The 20,058-nt window shown below is 41.9% G+C and overlaps 1 protein-coding gene across 1 annotated transcript in view; it reads left to right on the top strand.

Annotated features, from left to right (window-relative positions):
- DIS3L2 (DIS3 mitotic control homolog (S. cerevisiae)-like 2) overlaps positions 1-20,058 on the top strand; it is a 429,536-nt gene that overhangs the window by 171,851 nt on the left and 237,627 nt on the right. The window contains exon 8 of the mRNA XM_006866746.1: positions 8,720-8,893. Within this exon, the coding sequence (XP_006866808.1) occupies positions 8,720-8,893 (174 nt within the window). The remainder of the gene's footprint in view (positions 1-8,719; positions 8,894-20,058) is intronic.

A 20,058-nucleotide genomic window follows, 5' to 3' on the forward strand; every position in this document is an offset into this window, starting at 1 on the left:
CCAGGGAAGGAGGCTTCCTGCAGAGCCTTTGCAATACATAAGACTATAGGTAGAAGCCTGAACCACATCCAGATCTCCAGAGATGGGACATTCCCACTTGAAAGGACGAACAAACCAGCCTGGAGCGGCTAGAAGAACAGAAGATACTTCTTGAAAGAAAGACCTACAGGAAAAATGCAAAACAATAGAGGCAGATGGACTGTTACTACAAGAACAAACAAATTGCTTGACCAGGAAACATCAAGGCAAGTGGTAGGGTCCCCTTAATGCAAACCCCCTTCCAAGACTAAGACTCAACGGAAATACACGCTCTGATTGGTAACCACACGCATCGCCGATAGGGGGAAGTGGGGTAAAAGCAGCAATGAAGCTAAACCCTACAATGTTTGGTGGGTTTCTGTGGACCCAGATGGGGACCTGGTTGTCCAGCAGTGTGGGGAGACCTGGGGACTCTTGGGCCCAGAGTCAGCGGCGTGGCCACAGAGGACTAGAGTGGAGAGTGAAGCTACCAGCTGATAGGAAGAGAGGACATACGCACAAGAACACCCACACTTGCAGATGGTACCCATGTGACATGGCCCCGATGAATGGATGATTAGAACTCATCCAGGAGAAGAAAGAAGAGGGGGGGGGAAAAAGAGTGATCTGATACAATTTGATGAACTTGACTTACACCTATGGATGCAGTAACCCAAACGAGGGAACAAATCCTTACAGCAAGAAACATTCCCACCCCCTCCACACACAGAGTAGACAGAGATGGGCAACTTGGACATTGGATACACAAATTGGGGGGGGTGGGGGATGTGGGGAGGACTACAAAGGCAAGAAGTGACTGGCTTACAAGCTTTCAAGAGGGAACCTAGAGCTGGATGCATGGAGGAAGGCAGAATCTCCAGTGAGTACTATCCAATCTGTCTAGCGGAGCCGATGAAATGAAATGCAGAAGGGTCACTTGTGATATAATAGTGAATGATTGTTATCAGGACTGATTGTGAGGGTTGGAAATGTAAAGGTAGACATTTTGTAGCAAGGAAGGGAGTGATTAACTCTCCAGTCTAGAAACGGAGGTCTCTAGGACCATCAACGGAGAAGAGCCGAGAGCGGGACCCTCCCCAGAGAAGCAGTGAGGCCCGAGATAGAGGCAGATACGATGATGTGGAGTGATGAAGTGGCTGGGGACTTTGGATCCAGAGAGGGAGAGGGACTGTGTGCTGAATACTGGGAGGTGTGGGGAGGGGGGCAGTGTAGGGGCCGGTTTTGTAGGGTATACACTTTGGTTGGTTGATGATGCATGGAGGGGATTGGAACCATGGCAATGAAACAATATACAATAGAATGAATGTACAACTAAAGTTCTCTCGTGTAAACTATCATATAATTCACAATAAAACAATAAAAAAATGATTCTTCTAGCATACTAGTATTGAGAGTTGTCTTCAAGTTCACTAATTCGGGCTTCTATTGCTTTGAATCTTCTCCTTTGCCTTTTCAATGTTTTGTCCATTTTTGATATCTTAGTATTCATTTTCTGGATTTCTAATTGCAGGTTTTGTATTTGTATTCAGAATTTGCATTTATTTTGTCAGTTTGTTCTTGTAGCATTTTCCTGAATTCCTGTAAATTTTTTATAGTGTTCTCCTTGCTTTTTCTGCCAATCCATTGAAGGTGCCAAACTATCATTCCTTTGAATTCTTGCTTACTTAGTCCCATTACCTTTTTCCTCTGAAATGTTTCCTTGTCTCTGCATCTTGGTGTGGGTTTTTTTTGTTTTTGTTTTTGAGTCATTTCCTCTTGTTTCTTCGTGTAAGCTAAAATTGTCTGTTGTCTCTGGGGTTGCCATATTTATAAAATCAAACAGTGCAGTTGTTGGACTCAGTGGGAAGAAGTTTCTTGTGGGCTCCTGCAGTTCAAGGAGCTGACGAGGTGGGTGTGGGAGGGATGTGACAGCAGAGTTCCTGGCCCTAGATGGAGTTCCTGTTGACCTCGGTGTTATCTATGGTCACAGCATTCAATCCAGAAGTAGTTCATGGGAGCCCTTGGTGGCACCGGTTTCAGTGTATGTTAGGACCACAGGACTATGGGGTCAGGATCAGTGGTTAAATGCTGGTCTGGTGGCTATGCAGATTTTGTAGGTCAGGAGCCAAGCCCACCTGAAGCCAAGCACCAAAGCAGCACAGCCAGCCCCCTACTCATACTGGTGTGCCTCCCAATCATGGGGCTCCAGAGGGTAGGGTCTGCACTGGGGGTGGGTACGGGTGGGAGCTGCCCACACTTCTGGTCATCAGGAGAGCGTGGGGATAAAGAAGAAATTGCACCTTCTCTGTTGTTAGCTCAGATCTGCTCTGCCAGGCCTCGTTCTGCTGCCAAAGCTGCTCACAAGATGCAGCTGGCCAGCTGGTCACCAGTCAAGTCTCCCTCTCTCACTGTCCCTGCTCAGCCTCACCTCCCCACAAGTACTCCATCCATCTCTGTAACCTTTCTTCTGAAATTCAGGGTGCCAGAATTTTCATCTGTGTCTTTTTTATTTGGTCTCTCGTATCTATACTCTGGTAGCGTAGTGGTTACAAATCGGGCTGCTAACCTTAAGGTCAGTGGTTCGAAACTACCAGCCGCTTCGCGGGAGAAAGATGAGGCTTTCTACTCCCGTAAAGATTTATACCCTCGGAAACCCTGTACAGGGTCGCTATGGGTCGGAACCGACTCAACGGCACTTAACAACAACATCTTTGTTGTAGAGGTTCCATTTAGTGTGCCTGCCTAATACGCCATCTTACCGGAAGTGTGCCCTTTTCTAAAGGACACTTAAGAAGACAAAGTAAAGTATTATAATGAACTGTACAAAAACCTGGAGTTAGAAAACCAAAAGGGAAGAACCTCTCAGCATTTTAATCTGAACAGATAAAATTTTGAAGAAAAAAATTTCAAGCTTTGAGGTGCAATATTGAATGAAGCATTCTATGAGCAAAGTATTTAATGATGCAGAGAGCAGTCAAAAGAAGAGAAAGGAATACACAGAGCCAGCGCACCCAAAATAATTCGTCAGTGTTCATCTCTTTCTGTGGTATATGTAGATACTGAAGAAAGAAGTCCAAGTTGCACTGAAGGCAGTAGTGGAAAACAAGGCTCCAGGAATTGATGGAATTCTAACAGAGATATTTTAACAAATGGATTCAAAGCTGAAAGTACTTACTTATCTGTGCCAAGACATTTAGAAGATAGCTACCTGTAGTAGTAGCCAGCTGGCTACAAGAAATCCATATTTGTGCCCACTCTAAAGAAAGGTGACCCAACAGAATGAGAAAATTATAGAACAATATCATTGACATCACAGACAACTAAAATTAAGATAAAGATAATTCCGAAACGGTTCCAGCAGAGTTTCGGTAGGGAACTGCCAAAAATTCAAGCTGGATTCAGAAGAGGATGTTGAGTAAAGGTTATCATTGCTGATGTCAGATGTATCCTGGCTGAAAGCAGAGAATACCAGAACATATTTACTTGTGATTTGCTGATTATGCAGAGGCATTCAGCTGCGTGGATTGTGACAAAGTCTAGATAACATTGTGAAGGATGGGAAATCCAGAACACTTAATTGTGCTCATGTGGAACCTTATAGTAGACCATGAGACAGTTGTTTGAACAAAACAAAGAGATATTGTGTGCGTTTAAAATAAGGAAAGGCATGAGTCAGGTTTATACTATATTTAGTCAATCTGTATGCTGAGCAGATAGTCCAAGGAGCTGGACTGTATGAAGCTGCACTCATTAACAACCTGGAATACCTTGCTTGCTGAAAGTGAAAGGGACTTGAAGCACTTACTGCTGAAGAGAGTATGGATTGCGCAGAGAGTATGGATTGTGCCTCAACATAAAGAAAACAAAAATCCTCACAACTGGACCTATGAGCAATATCAGGGCTCTGGTAGCGTAGTGGTTACGAATCGGGCTGCGAACCTTAAGGCCAACAGTTCGAAACTGCCAGCGGCTCCGCGGGAGAAAGATGAGGCGTCCTGCTCCCATAAAGATTTACAGCCTCGGAAACCCTGTACAGGGTCGCTATGGGTCGGAACCGACTCGACGGCACTTAACAACAACAATATAAACATCAGGAAAAGATTAAAATTGTCACGGATTTCATTTTACTTCAATCTGCAATCAATGCCCGTGGAAGCAGCAGTGTAGAAATCAAATGATGTATTGCATCAGGCAAATCTTCAAAAGACTTCTTTAATTATTCAAAAACAAAAGTTTTCACTTTGACAGTAAGGTGTCATGACCCAAGTCATGATATTTTCAATCACCTTTTATGTATTTGAAAGCTGGGCAATAGGTAATGAAGAAAGAATGATGCCTTTGAATTAGGGCATTGGTGAAGAATGTTGAATATACCATAGAGTGCCAGAATAATGAGCAAATCTATCTTGGAAGAAGTCCAACCATAATGTTCCTTTGCAGCAAGGATAGTGAGACTTTGTTTCACATACTTTGGACCTGTTATCAGGAGCTCCTAGTTCTTGCAGAAGGACATTGTGCTTGTAAAAGGAGACGATCGGCATGAAGAGGAAGGTTGAGATGGATTGACAACAAACAGAGCGTAGGACAAGGCAGTGTTTCATTCTGTTATAGACAGCATCTTTATGAGTCAGAACTGACTTGATGGCACCTAACAAACAGCAACAGTCTTGGTGGTGTAGTAGGTTATGCATTGGACTGTTAACTGCATGGTTGGTGGTTCAGATCCACCAACTTCTCTAAGGGAGACAGATGAGTCTTTCTGCTCCTGTAGAGATTAACAGCCATGGAAACCCTATACATGGTTGCTATGAGTCAGAACCAGCTTGACGGCAAACACCACCACCACCAATTAAGGGGCCTCCCGAAGTGGTCTCTTCATCAGAGCAGTCAGGAGTTGTAGCAGGGTATCATCTCGTTTTTATGGTCTGCCACTTGACATTCGTGAATTCTTACTTCTCAGTCTTAGTTTTCTAAGTTGAGTTGCATATATATATATATTTCCCCCCCCCCCCCCCAGGAAGGAAGTAGGTCGTAATCCTGTGCTTTTTTGTACAGTTGATATTGTTATAGTCTCGGCTTTCCATTCAGAGGAGTCTTTATTGTGTGCCCAGAGGTTCTAACCCTCTCAACCACAGAAGTGAGCATTATGAGGCAAGACAGGGCTGGACAGTGTGTGCGTGGGTCTCAAGTATGATATTGAAAGGCACAGCTCCCGTTTCCAGCCTTGGATCCCAGACCATTGGCACTGACTTTACAGAGCTCAGAGCTGCATTGTTAACTGGAGGCTAATATTCCAGCCTCTCAACGTTGTTACTTTCTATGAAGAAAAGGACCTTGTTTTACCCTCAGTAAGGTGACCTTTGCCCTCTGAGTCTAAGAAATAACCTTTGAAGTAATTGGGATGCCTAGGTTTGGGGCTTCTGGGCCACACCTGAGAATTTGTGCTGCTGAGTGGGAGCTGGCGAGACCAGAAAAGACTCACCTGGGAGGCCAGTATCTACTAGACTCCAGAAGCGGATTTCACCTATCTTGCAGAGTTGACTGATTTAGAAGCCCTAAACATGCAGGCTCAGAAAGCTTCTGGGTTGGTGAGAACTCTTGGGAGGGTAGTGCATCCCTTTGCACAGAGGCGCTTCTCGTTGGGAACCCTTTCCATCTTCGCCCTGTGCATCTCTACATTTCTAGCCTTTTTAGTTATAATAACTCTGTAGTTGTAAACATGGTATACTCTCCATGAATTCCATGAGTCATTCTTGTCAATTCTTGAACACAAAGAGGACGGAGAAGCCAGCAGGTCTTAAAGGAAGGATGTCATGTGGACCCCTGGACTAGTGACTGGCATCCTGAAGGGGTCATGGGAACTAGCCCCCAGTCTGTGGCTAGGAGTTCAGCAGCCTGGGTGCCATATGGAATTTCCAGATGTGTGGCCGATGCCTGCTTATTCGGCAGTAGGAAGGATGCTGTCTTTTTAACTTGTGAGCTCTGACTTCACTGCAGGTGGTTAGGGTCTGAGAGAGTGTGTGCCAAGAGGAGACTGGTGACAAGGAGAAATGGGAATGTGAAGACTGGATTAATCTTCACATTTCGGGGATTGGATTTGTGCTAATACTTACTGTGCACCTTCTAACTAGTCCCAAAATTTAATCTTCAGTAGACCCTTATACCATTCTAATGAGTGAATTCTGTGTGCTTTCCTTCTTTTATAAGAAAATCCTTGATTACATAAAATTTGTGAGATAGCATGATTATGTAAAAGTTGTTTAGTAAATCTGTGGACAATGGTGGCTGAGTTGTACATCATTTTAATTTTCTTCCCTGTACGGCACTTCTGTATTTTCTCATTTTTCTGCAGTGAATATGTATTGCTTTTTGTTCGGCTGAAATATTTTAGACTTTTAAGATCAAACTTATAGAATTAGAAAAGAAATAGAAATACCAGGTCGAATCTAGTGAGCATGCATGGCCTAAAGTAATGATTTGACAGCGTACAACTGCTCAGACTTGTCTCCGAAGGTGTTTGCAAGAGGAAAACGGATGAAAGCAGAAAGCCTCTCACACCTTAATGTTGACTAGTCTGTGAAGACCTAAGGACTCCACAGGAGTCCTAAGAAAGGTGTTTGGTCCCATTCATCTTGTTATTTCTAGGTGCCATCCAGTCAGCTCCAACTCATAGCAACTCTGCAATACAGAACAAAACCCTGCCCAGTCCTGCATCATCCTCACAGTAGCTGTTAGGTTTGAGCCCACTGCTGCTGCCACTGTGCCAGTCGTCTCCTTGGGGTCTTCCTCTTTTTTTCTGACCCTCCAGTTCTTTTAGCCTGAGAAATGCTGAGCATGTTCTTTCTTGGTTTTCTAACTCAAAGCCTTTGCACACTCATAATATTTGACTTTGTCTTCTTGAACTGCCCTTTGAAATTTTTTGTTCAACTCTTTTACGTCTTCATTTCTTCCATTTACTTTAGCATGTCTGTGCTGGAGAGTCTCTTCTGACATCCATTTTGGTCTTTTCTTTCTTTCCCATCTTTTTATTGACCTTTTGCTTTCTTCCTGTGTCATGTTTTTGATGTCATCCTACAGCTCTTCTGGTCCGGTCATTAGTGTCTGTTACATCAAATCTGTTCTTGAGATGGTCTCTAACTTGATGTGAGATGTTCAGGGTCATATTTGTGACTCTCATGGACTTGTTTTAATTTTCTCCAGTTTTAGCCTGAACTTGCATATGAGCTATTAATGGTCTTTTCCACAGTCTGCTCTTGGCCTTGTTTTGGCTGATGATACTGAGCTTTTCTACTGTCTTTTCCCACATATGTTTGATTCCTGTTGATTTCATCTCTGAGGTCCATGAATATATTTCTTATGTTATTTTAAAAACGTATTTGCAGTGAATAAGTTATTGGTCTTGCCAAATTCTATCATGTGATCGATCACCAGCATCATTTCTGCATTAGTAACAAGGCTATATTTTCCAACTACTGATCTTTCTTCTGTTTCCAACCTTTACATTCTCATTGCCAGTAATTATCAATACATCTTGCTGTACATATTTGATCACTTTCAGACTGAAGAAACTGATAGAAGTTTTCAATTTCCTCATCACTGGCTTTAATGGTTGATGTGTAAATTTGAATAATAGTGGTATTAGCTGGTCTTTCTTGTAGGCGTATGGATATTATCTTATCACAGACAACATTGTATTTCAAAATAGATCTTAAAGTATTCTTTTTGACGTTGTGACACCGTTCCTCTTGAATTTGTTGTTCCCGACGTAGTAAACCTTATGCTTGTCAGATTCAAAATGGCCAACACCAGTCCTTTTCAGTTCACTAATACCTAGTTTGGAGTCCTGGTATGGCGATGTGGGTTAATGTGCTGGACTGAAAATTCGGTTTGAACCATAAGGTTGGTGGTTGAAGCTCACCAGCCACTCGTGGGAAACCCTATCCAGGGTCACTATGGGTTGGAACCAACTTGGTGGCACTTAACAACCACAACAATACCTTATCTATCGGTCTGTATGCATTCCATTTCATTTTTGACAACTTCAAATTTTCCTACATTCCTATTTCATATAGTCCATGTTCTGATTATGATTATGAATGGATGTTTGCAGCTTTTCCTCCTTATTTTGAGTTGTGCCCCATCAGTCAGTGAAGGTCCCCAAAGCTTTACTCCATTCGTGTCATCATGGTCTACTCTACTTTGATGAGGCAATTCTTCTTCAGTCGTACTTTAAGTGCCTTTCAACCTAAGAGACTCATCTTCTGGAATTATATCTGACAGTGTTCCACTGCTGTTCATAAGGTCTTCAGTGGCTAAACATTCAGCAGTAGTTCACCTCTCCTTCCTACTCAGCTTTAGTCTGGAAGCTCAGCTGAAACCTGTCCACCATGGGTGACCCTGCTGCTATTTAAAATATCGGTGGTATAACGAACAGAGTCACATAACTAACAACATCCAAGCCGCCACAGTACACCGAACTGACAGATAAGTGGCGGCTGGTTCCAGGTGAAAATTTCTGAAAAAAGCCTTGAACTTAACACAACAAGGGCATCATTGTGTCTTTTGATTGGGCCTCTCACTGGTGATCGTACTTCTGCTAATGGAAAGGGAGTAGAGTGTGAACCTTCCTCAGCTCCTCACTTGGATAGAGGAAACAGGTGCCTACATTCACTAACCCAGCTATTCTCTATCTTGTCCACAGGCAGCTGGCAAAGAGTCTTGGACAGGCGGGTGAAATTGAGCCTGAAACAGAAGGAATACTAACAGAGTATGGCGTGGATTTCTCTGATTTCTCTTCAGAAGTTCTAAACTGTCTCCCTCAGAATCTGCCATGGACAATTCCACATGAGGAATTCAGCAAGAGAAGAGATTTAAGGTAAACAAACACCAAAGAACACACACATCTACTTTCCTACCTTCTCGGTGTACTTCCCTAGAGGCTTGACTCATATGTTCCCATCTTTCCACCAATGGTCAGATTTAATTGAGAACTCAGGGCTTCTGTAGGAGGAGTAGGCAAACTCTGGTCCACAAGATACATCCAGCCCATAACCTGTGGGCTAATTATAATTTTAAATGATTTAGAAAAAAAATAGATGCCAGAAGAATATTTCATGAAAATGATAGGAAATTCAGATATCAGTGTTGATAAAACAAGTTGTTTTGGAATGGAGCCATACTTACTTGTCTATATCATGGTGGCTATTTGCACCCCAAGGGCAGACTTGAGTTTTGACAACAGAAACCATAGGACGTGCAAAGCCGAAAATCATTTCTCTCTGGCTTTTCACAGACAGTGCTCCAGATCACTCTAATTCCAAAAGGTGCAGTCATCATCTTCTTTCTCATTTTCCTCTTCCATAGGCCTAGTCGAATAATAACAGTGTTATCTGGTCAGAAGTGCCCTCCTTTACGTGGGCCTCTTCAGGCACGGCAAAGGATTCAAAGCTTCTGTGCTGAAGCCTCATTTTAAAGCTTTACTTTTAGGTCTGGAATTTGTTGGAAAGTTCTTTTGTGGTATTTTTATAACAACATCTTTGAAGATGTTTCTTCATTGTGGGATGTTAGTTCTTTTCTGATATTTCTCTTCAGAATTTGGTTTCAGTGCTGGCATCCCTTTTGGATGCCACATGGAGATATTTAGAACTAAGAGACTTTTCACACAACCCACTGGGGCTGTGGAAGGTTTTCTGCTAGGGTCATCCCGTGTCAGAGTCTTTCCACCTCGCTTGTTCACTCCATGCAGCTCTTGGTGGTCAGTCTCCCACCCAGTTTGAGAGGACTGCTGCTCTTCTCCCTCTTGCTATAGTAGCTTTTTTTATTATTATTATTATTTTTTTTTAATTGAGTGAAGGTTTACAGAACAGATCATTGGTTTTACATTCAATATATCATGTACTTTGCTTCATTACATGGTTACAATCTCCTCCATGTACCAACAGTTAACCTCTGTTCATTTCCTTCCTGTGTCTCCTGCTACGCTCACCTTCATCTTTTCTCTGGTAACCTCCCTCATGTTGCCTGCCCTGTCACCCATACTAACATGTGTCTGTTCTCTAGCCCATGGATGCTTGTCCCTCCCACCCTCCACTACCATCACTGACTGTTGTTTTTATCAAGAAAACCCTTTTTTAACTTTTTACAACATTGGTCTCTTACAATGTTTGTCCTTTTGTAACTGATTCATTTTACTCAGTATAGTGTCCTCCAGGTTCAACCATGTTGTGAGGTGTTTCACAGATTCATCATTATTCAACATTTTGTAGTATTCTGTTGCATGTATGTATCAAAGTGTGTTTAACCATTCTTCTGTTGATGGCATTTAAGCTGTCTCTTTTTTTTTTTTAGGTCTCTTGTATACAGCAAATTGAAGGAACCTGTTTTCTTATTCGTTCTAGTCTTTCTGTCTCTTGACTGTAATATTGAATCCATTTATATTCAGTGTGATTATCTATAGGTATGAATTACTGTTGTCATTTTTCAATGTGTTTTTGTGTGTGTGTGTGTGTGTGGTGGGGGGGTGCTACTGAATTCTTTGTTCCATATGATTTTCTATACTTCTTTCATTTTGCTTGTGGGTTTTCTTGTCATTTTCGTTTCTGTTGTGTTGTTGTTGTTGTTAAGTGCCATTGAGTCGGTTCCGACCCATAGCGACCCTGAACAGGGTTTCCGAGGCTGTAAATCTTTACGGGAGCAAAAAGCCTCATCTTTCTCCCGCGGAGCAGCTGGTAGTTTCGAACTGCTGACCTTGTGGTTCATAGCCCAATTTGTAACCACTACGCTACCAGAGCTCCTGTTTACTAAATCTCCCAGATTTTCCTGTTTATTTTGCTGTGCAGGTGTTGTTATTTTTCATTGAGGTTACCCTGTACTTTATTAAAATTTTCGTAGCTTAAAACAGTCTGTTTTATCTTGAAATCTACTTGACTTCCTTGTCATTTGGAAGTTCTGCATCTACACTATTCCCTCTTTTTGCTTTGTAGTTGACTTCATTAAACATTGATATCTCTGGTTCCCTATTTTCAGTCTCATAGATTTGTTTTCCTTTAAATACTTCTATATCTGGATTGAGTTCTAGGTGGTGTTGTCATGTTTAGTAATGTTGGATTGCTTTCTGCTGTTGTTGGTTCTCAGTCCAAAGAAAACCGTTTAGCATGTTTTGTAAAGTTGGTCTGGTCATTACAAATTCCTTTAATTTCTGTTAATCGGGAAATGTCCTAATCTCACCATTGTGTTGGAGGGACAGCTTTGCTTGGTGTATGATTCTTGGTTGGCATTTTTTCCTTTCAGAGATTTGTGTACACCATCTCATTGCCTTCTTGCCTCCATGTTTTCTGCTGAGAAATCGGAGCTTTGTCTCATTGGTTCCCCTTTGTAGGTTACTTTTCTTTTTTCCTAAGTTGATCTCAGGATTCTTTCCTTGTCTTTGATATTGGAAAGTTTGGTTATGATAGGTCTTGGTGTTTTTCTTTTAGGATCAATCCTGTTTGGGGTTAATTCAGTTTCTTGTTTGCTTATCTTCTCGTATTTTATGATTTTAGGGAAGTTTTCTTCATGCTTTTATCTCTTTCTGTTCTAGAATGCCCAGTCACCCATTTGCTGCTGTTCCTCTTCATGGTGCCCCACATAACTCAGGCTTTCTGTGGATACTTTTGTTCTTTTTTCCTTATTGTTCTTGTAGCACACTAACAATAGATTTATATAATATATAATTAGTCAGGCTGACTAATTCAGGAATCTATTGCATCACGTCTACTCCTTTTCCCCTTTAATGTGTTGTCCATTTCTCAGATCTTGGTATGAATCTTCTGGATTTCTAATTGTTTCAAAATTTACATTTATTTTGCCTGTTTATTTTTGTAGTATTTTTCTGAATTCTTCTAAAGTTTTTATTGTGTTCTCCTTGCTTCCCTCAATCTTTCTATAGATGCTTTGAAGGTACCTAATTAACATTCTTTTGAATTCTTTTTCAGTGAGTTCCATTGCCTTTTCTTCCTCAGAATTATTTTTTGGCTCTGCATCTTGGTCATTTGTTTGAACCATTCTTTCTTGTTTCATAGTGTGAGCTAAAATCATCTATTGTCCTTGGGGCATTGTGGGGTTGTCATACTTATTAAAACAAATAGTGCTGTTGTTAGACCCAGAGGAGAGAAATCTCTGGTAGGAACTCACAAGGTGGTTGTGGAATGGATGTGACAGCAGAGTTCTTGGCCCCCACAATCTGGAAGTCATTTGTGGGGTCCCTTGATGGTGCTGGTTTCAGTGTCTGTTAGGACCATGGAGAAACTGGGGGCAAGGTGACTGGTTAAGTGTGGCCTGGTGGCTCTGCAGGTTTTGTAGGCCCGGAACCAAGCCATCTGAATCCAGACACCAAAGTGGAACACCAGAGCAGAGCGTTCGGCCCCCACGTCACATTGGTGTGGCTCCCAACCACATAACTCAGGACTCCAGGAAAGCAGGGTCTGTCTGGGGCTGGTGAGGGTAGGAGCTGGTCATACTTCTGGTCACCAGGGGAGCATGGGGATACAGAAGAAATTGCACCTTCTCTGTCACCTGCTCAAATCTGCTCTGCCATGCTTCCTCCTGCTGCCAAAGCTACTCACATGATGCATGAACCTTGTCTGGTCAGCTGGCCACCAGTCTCCTCTTGCCATCCCTGCTTAGCCTGTCTTGCCAGCAAGCACTCCATCCACCTCTCTAACCTTGCTTCTGAAGTTCAGGGGGCCAGAATTTTCCTCCGTGTCTGTTTTTGTGTGCGTGTATGTGTCTATAGCGTGTCTAAGAAGTGATTGGTGGGTTTGTACCACTGACCCTGTGGTTAGCGGTCCAGCACTTACCCTACCACATCATGGAGCCTAAGGATCTGAAAAGATTTCCTGAGAAAAGAAAGTCAAAATGAAGGGTGAGACTTTATTGTTTGGAAAGCAAATTGGTATAGCCATTTGGCAGTATGTAGTAGAATAGTAAGAAGTTCTGGTAGCATGCGTAGTGGTTATGAATCAGGCTGCGAACCACAAGGTCAGCAGTTCAAAACTACCAGCTGCTCCGCAGGAGAAAGATGAGGCATTCTGCTCCCATAAAGATTAACAGCCTTGGAAACCCTGTACAGGGTCGCTATGGGTCAGAACCGACTCCACGGCACTTAACAACAACAACAACCGTAGAATATTAAATGTTCCTAAAGATGATCTGGTAGTGTACTGGTTACGAATCAGGCTGCAAACCCCAAGGTCAGCAGTTCGAAACTACCAACTGCTCCGTGGGAGAAAGATGAGGCGTTCTGCTCCCGAAAAGATTTACAGCCCCGGAACCCCTGTACAGGGTCGCTGTGAGTCGGAACTGACGCCACGGCATACAGCCACCAGCCACCAATGGGCAGCAGGGTCTGTTTGAACCACAAGTTCGGCAGTAAGAACCCACCCCTGCTCCTCGGAAATCCTATGCAGGATTGCTATGAGTAGGAACTGACTCGACGGCACTTAACAACAACAATAAACAACGCTTTTACTTGGGGTGTTCTGGTGGCACAGTGGTGAAGCACTGAGCTGCTAACTGAAAGATCAGCAATCGAAGCCCACCAGCCACTCCACAGGAAAAGCGATTCAGTGGATTGTTCCTATAAAGATTACAGCCCAGGGACACCCGCGAGGCAGTTTGACTGTGCCCTGCAGGGTCACTGTGAGTCACAGTCAACTCAGTGGTAACAACAAGACCTTTCACCAAGCAGCTCCTTCCAGGAATCCACAGGAATGCTCACTGCTGCTGGAGGCCAAAAGGAACCCTCAGCGTCACTGCTGCGCTCTTCATAAAGGAAGCGGTGTGGCTCCATCTAGGATAGAGTTCTCTGCTCATGTGAAAGAGAGGTGGCAGGCTCCGAAAGGATGGCTGCCACATGCTGCTAAGTGAGAGCAGCCAGTTTCTGAACAACAGGAGTCTGAGCCTAGTGTTTTAGGAAGTAAAATGATAGAAAATTTAAGTGTATTCCTCTGTATGTGTGCACGCATATATTTGAATTGTGGTTGCTGTTAAGCGCCCTTGAGTTGGTTCCGACTTGTAGTGGAACCTATAACCCTGTTACCAGGTTTCCCAGACTGTCAGTCTCTGTGGGAGTACACAACCTCACGTTTCTCTCGTATATTCGAATGCGTTTCTATAAATTTTATATATCTATATTTTATGAGTATTTTATGTCTGTATGTAATTATATGGAGTCCTGGTGTGGTGCTGTGGGTTAATGAGCTGGACTGCTAAGTTAGTTTGAACTGCAAGGTTGGCGGTTCAAGCTTATCAGATAGATGCTCCTTTGAAACCCTATACAGAGTCATTATGGGTTAGAACTGACTTGACAGCATTGTAACAACAACAACAATAATATAATTATGTCTATATATGTTTATGGGAATGCGCTGGCTCTCTGTATAAGGATTGGACTGTAGACCACGGTGTCTCTTACTACCCCATTTCCCATGCTAATTTCTGATAACAGTTTGATATGTTTCTTCCAGACATTTTTAATATCTTTAATATCAATACATGGTAGTGGTTATGTGCCATGGAGTTGGTTCCGATTCATAGTGACCCTGTACAGGGTTTCCAAGGCTGTAAATTTTTACAGGAGCAGAAAGCCTCATCTTTTTCCCGTGGAACAGTTGGTAGTTTCAAACTGCTGACCTTGCTGTTTGCAGCCCAATTCATAACCATACGCTACGCTTCTAATAGGAGACACCCTGTACAGGGAAAGAAGGGGTTCAAGAGAAAGGCTCTCACTTTCTGTACACATTTAAAACTGCTCTGAAAAATAAAGCCTAATTAAAAAGCACTTAAATAGTCCAGGAGCATAAAAAAAAAACCCAACAACGAAGTGAAATATTGCTATTGCTTTCCTATCCTTTTACTGGTATGGTGCTATAGGATAAGCACTGGGCTGCTAACTGCAAGATTGATGGTTAAAACACACTAGCCACTACTTGGAAACCCCATACAGGCTTGTTCCAAGTCAGAGTTGACTCAACAGCACTTAACAATAATAACAACATCCTCTTACTCGGGAGCATAGAGGCTCTGTAGGAATAAGCACAAGACAGCAAACCACAGGTCGATGGCTCGAGACCACCAATTGCTCTGCAGGAGAAAGATGAGGCTTTCTGCCCCTGCAAAGATTACAGCCTCAGAAACCCTATACAGGGTGACTATTAGTCAGAACCAACTCCATGGAACTTAACAACAGCAATATACTTATATGCAATTTATATGTTATGTTTTCTTCCAGACATTTTTCTGTGTATTGATATTAAAATGATATTTTCTTTGTATTGATATTAAGTTTCTCTTTAGTCTTCTTCTTTGACCCATGTGTTATTTAGAATTGTGTTGTTTAATCTCCAAAAATTCTATCTCTTTTTATTACTTATTTCAAGTTTAATACCATTTTGGTCTAAGAGCATACGTTCCATGATCTATTCTTCTAAATTGGTTAAGGTGGTTTTATGGCCCAGAATGTGGTCTCTCTTGGTGAACGTTCCATGTGAGCTGATGAATAATGCGTGTTCTGCTATTGTTGGATGCAGTCTTCTATAAATGTCAGTTGGAGTCATTGATTGATGGGGCTCCTCAGCCCCACTATATCCTTACTGATTTGCTGCCTGCTGAATCTGGCTGGATCTGTCAATTACTGACAGAGTGGTGGTGGAGTCGCTAATCCTAATCGTGGATTTGTCTATTTCTCCATGCAGTTCCATCTTTTTTTTTTGCCTCATGTATTTTGATGCTCTGTTCTTAGGCACATACGCATTCAGGATTGTTACTTCTTTTTGCTGAATTGACCATTTTATACTTATGTAAAGCCTTCTTTATCCCTGGTAATTTTCTTTGCTCTAAATCTACTCTAGCTGGAATTAAAAAAACAAAAGGGAAGAGCACACTCAGCATTTCTCAAACTGAAGGAACTGAAGAAAAAATTCAAGTCTCAACTTGATATATTGAAGGATTCTGTGGGCAAAATATTGAATGATGCAGAAGGCATCAAAAGAAGATGGAAGGAATACACAAAGAGTCACTGTACCAAAAAGAAATGGTCATTATTCAACCATTTTAAGAGGTAGCATATGATCAAGAGCCAATACTACTGAAGAAAGAAGTCCAAGGTGCAATGAAGGCAAAAAACAAGGCTCTGGGATTTGATGGAATACAGATTGAAATATTTCAGCACACTGAGTCAGCAGTGGAGGCACTCACTCATCTATGCCAGGAAATTTGGAAAACATCTACCTGGCCAAGTAATTGGAAAAGATCCATATTTGTGCCCATTCCAAAGAGAGGTGACCCAACAGAATGCAGAAATCACTGGACAGTATTAATATCGCATGCAAGCAAAATTTTCGTACAAACAATTCAGAAAACGGCTGTAGCAGTACATTGACAGAGAACTTCCAGAGGTTCAGGCTGGATTCAGAAGAGGCCGTGGAATGATAGATATCATTGCTGACGTCAGATGGATCTTAGCTGAAAGCAGAGAATATCAGAAAGATGTTTACCTGTGCTTTATTGACTATGCAAAGGTTTTCGATTGTGTGGATCATGACAAACTATGAACAACATTGCAGAGAATGAATATTCTAGAATGCTTAATTATGGTCATGAAGAACCTGTACGTAGACCAAGAAGCAGTTGTTCGAACAGAACAAGGGAACACTAAATAGTTTAAAATTCGGAAAGCTGTGCACCAGGGTTGTATTCTTTCACCATACGTATTCAGTCTGAATGCTGAGCAAATAATTTGAGAAACTGGATAATATGAAGAGAAATGTGGCATCAGGATTGAAGGAAGAGTCATTAACAACCTACAATATGCAGATGATACATCCTTGCTTGCTGAAAGTCAAGAGGACTTAAAATACTTATTGATGAAGCTCCAAGACCACAGCCTTTGATATAGGTTGCACTTCAATGTAAAGGAAACAAAAATCCTCACCACAGGACCAGTAACTAACATCAAGAATCATGGAGAAAAGACTGAAGTTGTCAACGACCTCATTTTGCTCAGATCAACCACAACACTCATGGAATCAGCAGTCAAGAAATCAAATGATGTTTTGCATTAAGCAGATCTTCTGCACAAGACCTCTTGTGCTGAAAAGCAAAGATGTCAGTTTGAGGAGTAAAGTGCACCTTACTCCAGCTATGGTATTTTCAGTAACCTCATATGCATGTGGAGTTTCGACAGTGAGTAAAGATTATGGTAGAAGAATTAATGCATTTGGGCTATGGTGTTAGAGAAGATTACTAAAAGTTCCATAGACCACCAAAAGAACAAGCAAATCTGAGTTGGAAAAAATACAGCCAGAATGCTCCTTAGAAGCCAGATGGTCAGACTTCGTCTCTGATACTTTAAACATAGTACCAGGAAGGATCAGTCCCTGGAGAAGGGCATCATGCTAGCTACAGTGGAGGGTTAGCAAAAAGAGGAAGACTCCCCCACCCCACCCCACCCATGAAATGGATTGGCACAGTGGCAGCAGCAGTGGGCTCAAGCATAGCAACGATTGTGAGGTTGGTGCAGGCAGTGTTTCGTTCTTTTGTGCAGAAGGTAACTACGAGTCATTACTGACTCAAGGGCACCTAACAACAACTGTTAATTTGAACAAACTGTTACCTGTTAGATCGATTAAGAATAGGAAAAGTTTTTATTTTACTTTATTTTATTCTCTTTTCAACCTCTCTTTCCTTCTTTAGATAGATACAAGTTTGCTGACCTATATAGTTTTCCTTCTTTTTGTGGAACTTCCTTTAGCATTTCAGTCCTGGCTCATGGTGTTGTTGTTGTTAAGTGCCGTCGAGTCGGTTCCGACCCATAGCGACCCTGTACAGGGTTTCCGAGGGTGTAAATCTTTACGGGAGTAGAAAGCCTCATCTTTCTCCCGCAGAGCAGCTGGTAGTTTCGAACTGCTGACCTTATGGTTCGCAGCCCGATTCGTAACCACTACGCTACCAGAGCTCCTCATGGTAATCTCATGTATTTCATAGCAGAGACATGCTTTGTAGGGTTTTCAATGGCTGATGTTTTTCAAAATATATCACTAGGCCTTTCATTGAAGATGCTCCTTGGTGGACTTGAACCTCTATTCTTTAGGTTAACAGCTGAGCACATTACTTCTGCACCACCCAAGGGCTCCATGCAGGTGTACTGGCAACACATTCCTACTGATCTGGTTTGTCTGAAGACTTCTTTATTTCCTGTTTACTTTTGAAGGATGAATCTGCTGGAAGGATGAATTGCTAGGTTTGTGGGGGTTTTCTTTAACATTGTAAATATTTCACTCCACTTTCATGGTTTCTGAAGAGAAATCTGATGTGGTTCTTAATCATGTTTCCTCTGTAGGTATTGACTTCTTACAAGATTTTCTTTGTCTTTGATTTCTGCAGTTTGAATATGGTATGCTTAGGTATAAAATTATTGGTATATTTATTGCATGGTGTTCCCTGAGCTTTCTGGATATCTGTCAGTAATTTTTAAAATTTCTCAGCCATTATTACCTCAAATATTTCTTCTGCTCCCTTCTTTTCTTGTCCGTCTAGCATTCCTACTATACTTTTTGTATTGCATTTCCCCCCAGTCCTTTATTGTTTTATTTTTTTCATTTTGGGAAGTTTTTTCTAATGTATCTTCAAGCTCAATGATTCTTTCCTTGGCCGTGGCCCCATCTGCTGATGAGCTCATCAAAAGCATTCTTCATTTCTATTGCAATGTTTCTGATTTCTAGTTTGCCTTTGGATCTTTTCTTAGTGATTCCATCTCTCTGCTTACATTACCCAGCTGTTCTTGCTTGCTGTCTACTTTTCTATTAGAGCCTTTTAGCATATTAATCAAGGTTAATTCCAAAACCTTTGCCATATCTGAATCTAGTTCTGATGTTTGTCTTGTCTCTTCAGACTGTGAGGTACAGTTTTTTGCTTTTTGCCTTTTAGCATGCTTTGTAATTCTAGGTTGGAAGATAGATGTGGTGTATCTGGTATAAGAAACTGAGGGGAAATAGGATTAAGCCTTTAATGTGACATTTTCTATTTATCTAACTAGAGATTTTACTATATTTACTGTTTGCTGTAAGGAGCTCTGATAGCATAATGGTTACGAATTGGGCTGTTAATCTCATGGTCAGCAGTTTAAAACTACCGGCTGTCCCATGGGAGAAAGATCAGGCTTTCTGCTCCCACAAAGATTTACAGCCTTGGACACCCTGTAGAGGGTCCACAGCAAATAAACAACAACAACAACTGTTTGCTGTAGTAAAGGCTAAGTTTTGCATCCTGACTCAATGGCACCTAACAACAACAACAAGTCACCAATTGTATTTGGATTATTTTTTAAATTCAGCTGATACATTTCTGTCTTTACTGAGGACTCTTTGAAAGGGGCTGCATTTTTCTATTTTGTCAAATATGGGAGCGGAATCCCCCATTGTACTTCCTTTGGCATATTTCTGAATGAATTAGAAAGTTCTGTGGATATGAAAGTGTAGGCATATGATCACTTTTGAAGTTGTACACTTCAGTCATTCTGAACCCCCAAATCGTGTAAAAATGGAAGCATTACAACACCACCATTTCTAGAATGCGATCTGTAAAACTGAAGCTCGTTGTTTCACTTTTTGGTTACAAAAAGAAGCAGATACTAGTGTGCTTTCTTCCTCATTTTTATACTGCACCTTTACCTTGAGAATTATTCTTGTGGTTGTTGTTAGGCACTATCAAGTCGGTACCAACCCATAGCGACCTTATGCACAGCAGAACGAAACACTGCCCGATCCTGGGCAAACCTCACTACTGTTGCCACGCTTGAGTCCATCGATACCGCCACTTGGCTAATCCATCTCGCTGGGGGTCTTCCTCTTTTTCTCTGACCCTCCACCTTACCAAACATGATCTCCTTCTCCAGTGATTGGCCCCTCCTAAAATATGTCCGAAGTATGAGAGACAAAGTTTGGCCATCTTGGCCTCCAAGGAGCACTCTGGCTGCACTTCTTCCAAAACGGATCTATTGGTTCT

The sequence above is a fragment of the Chrysochloris asiatica genome, unplaced genomic scaffold (genome assembly GCF_000296735.1).
Source record: "Chrysochloris asiatica unplaced genomic scaffold, ChrAsi1.0 scaffold00096, whole genome shotgun sequence".
NCBI classification, from domain to species: domain Eukaryota; kingdom Metazoa; phylum Chordata; class Mammalia; order Afrosoricida; family Chrysochloridae; genus Chrysochloris; species Chrysochloris asiatica.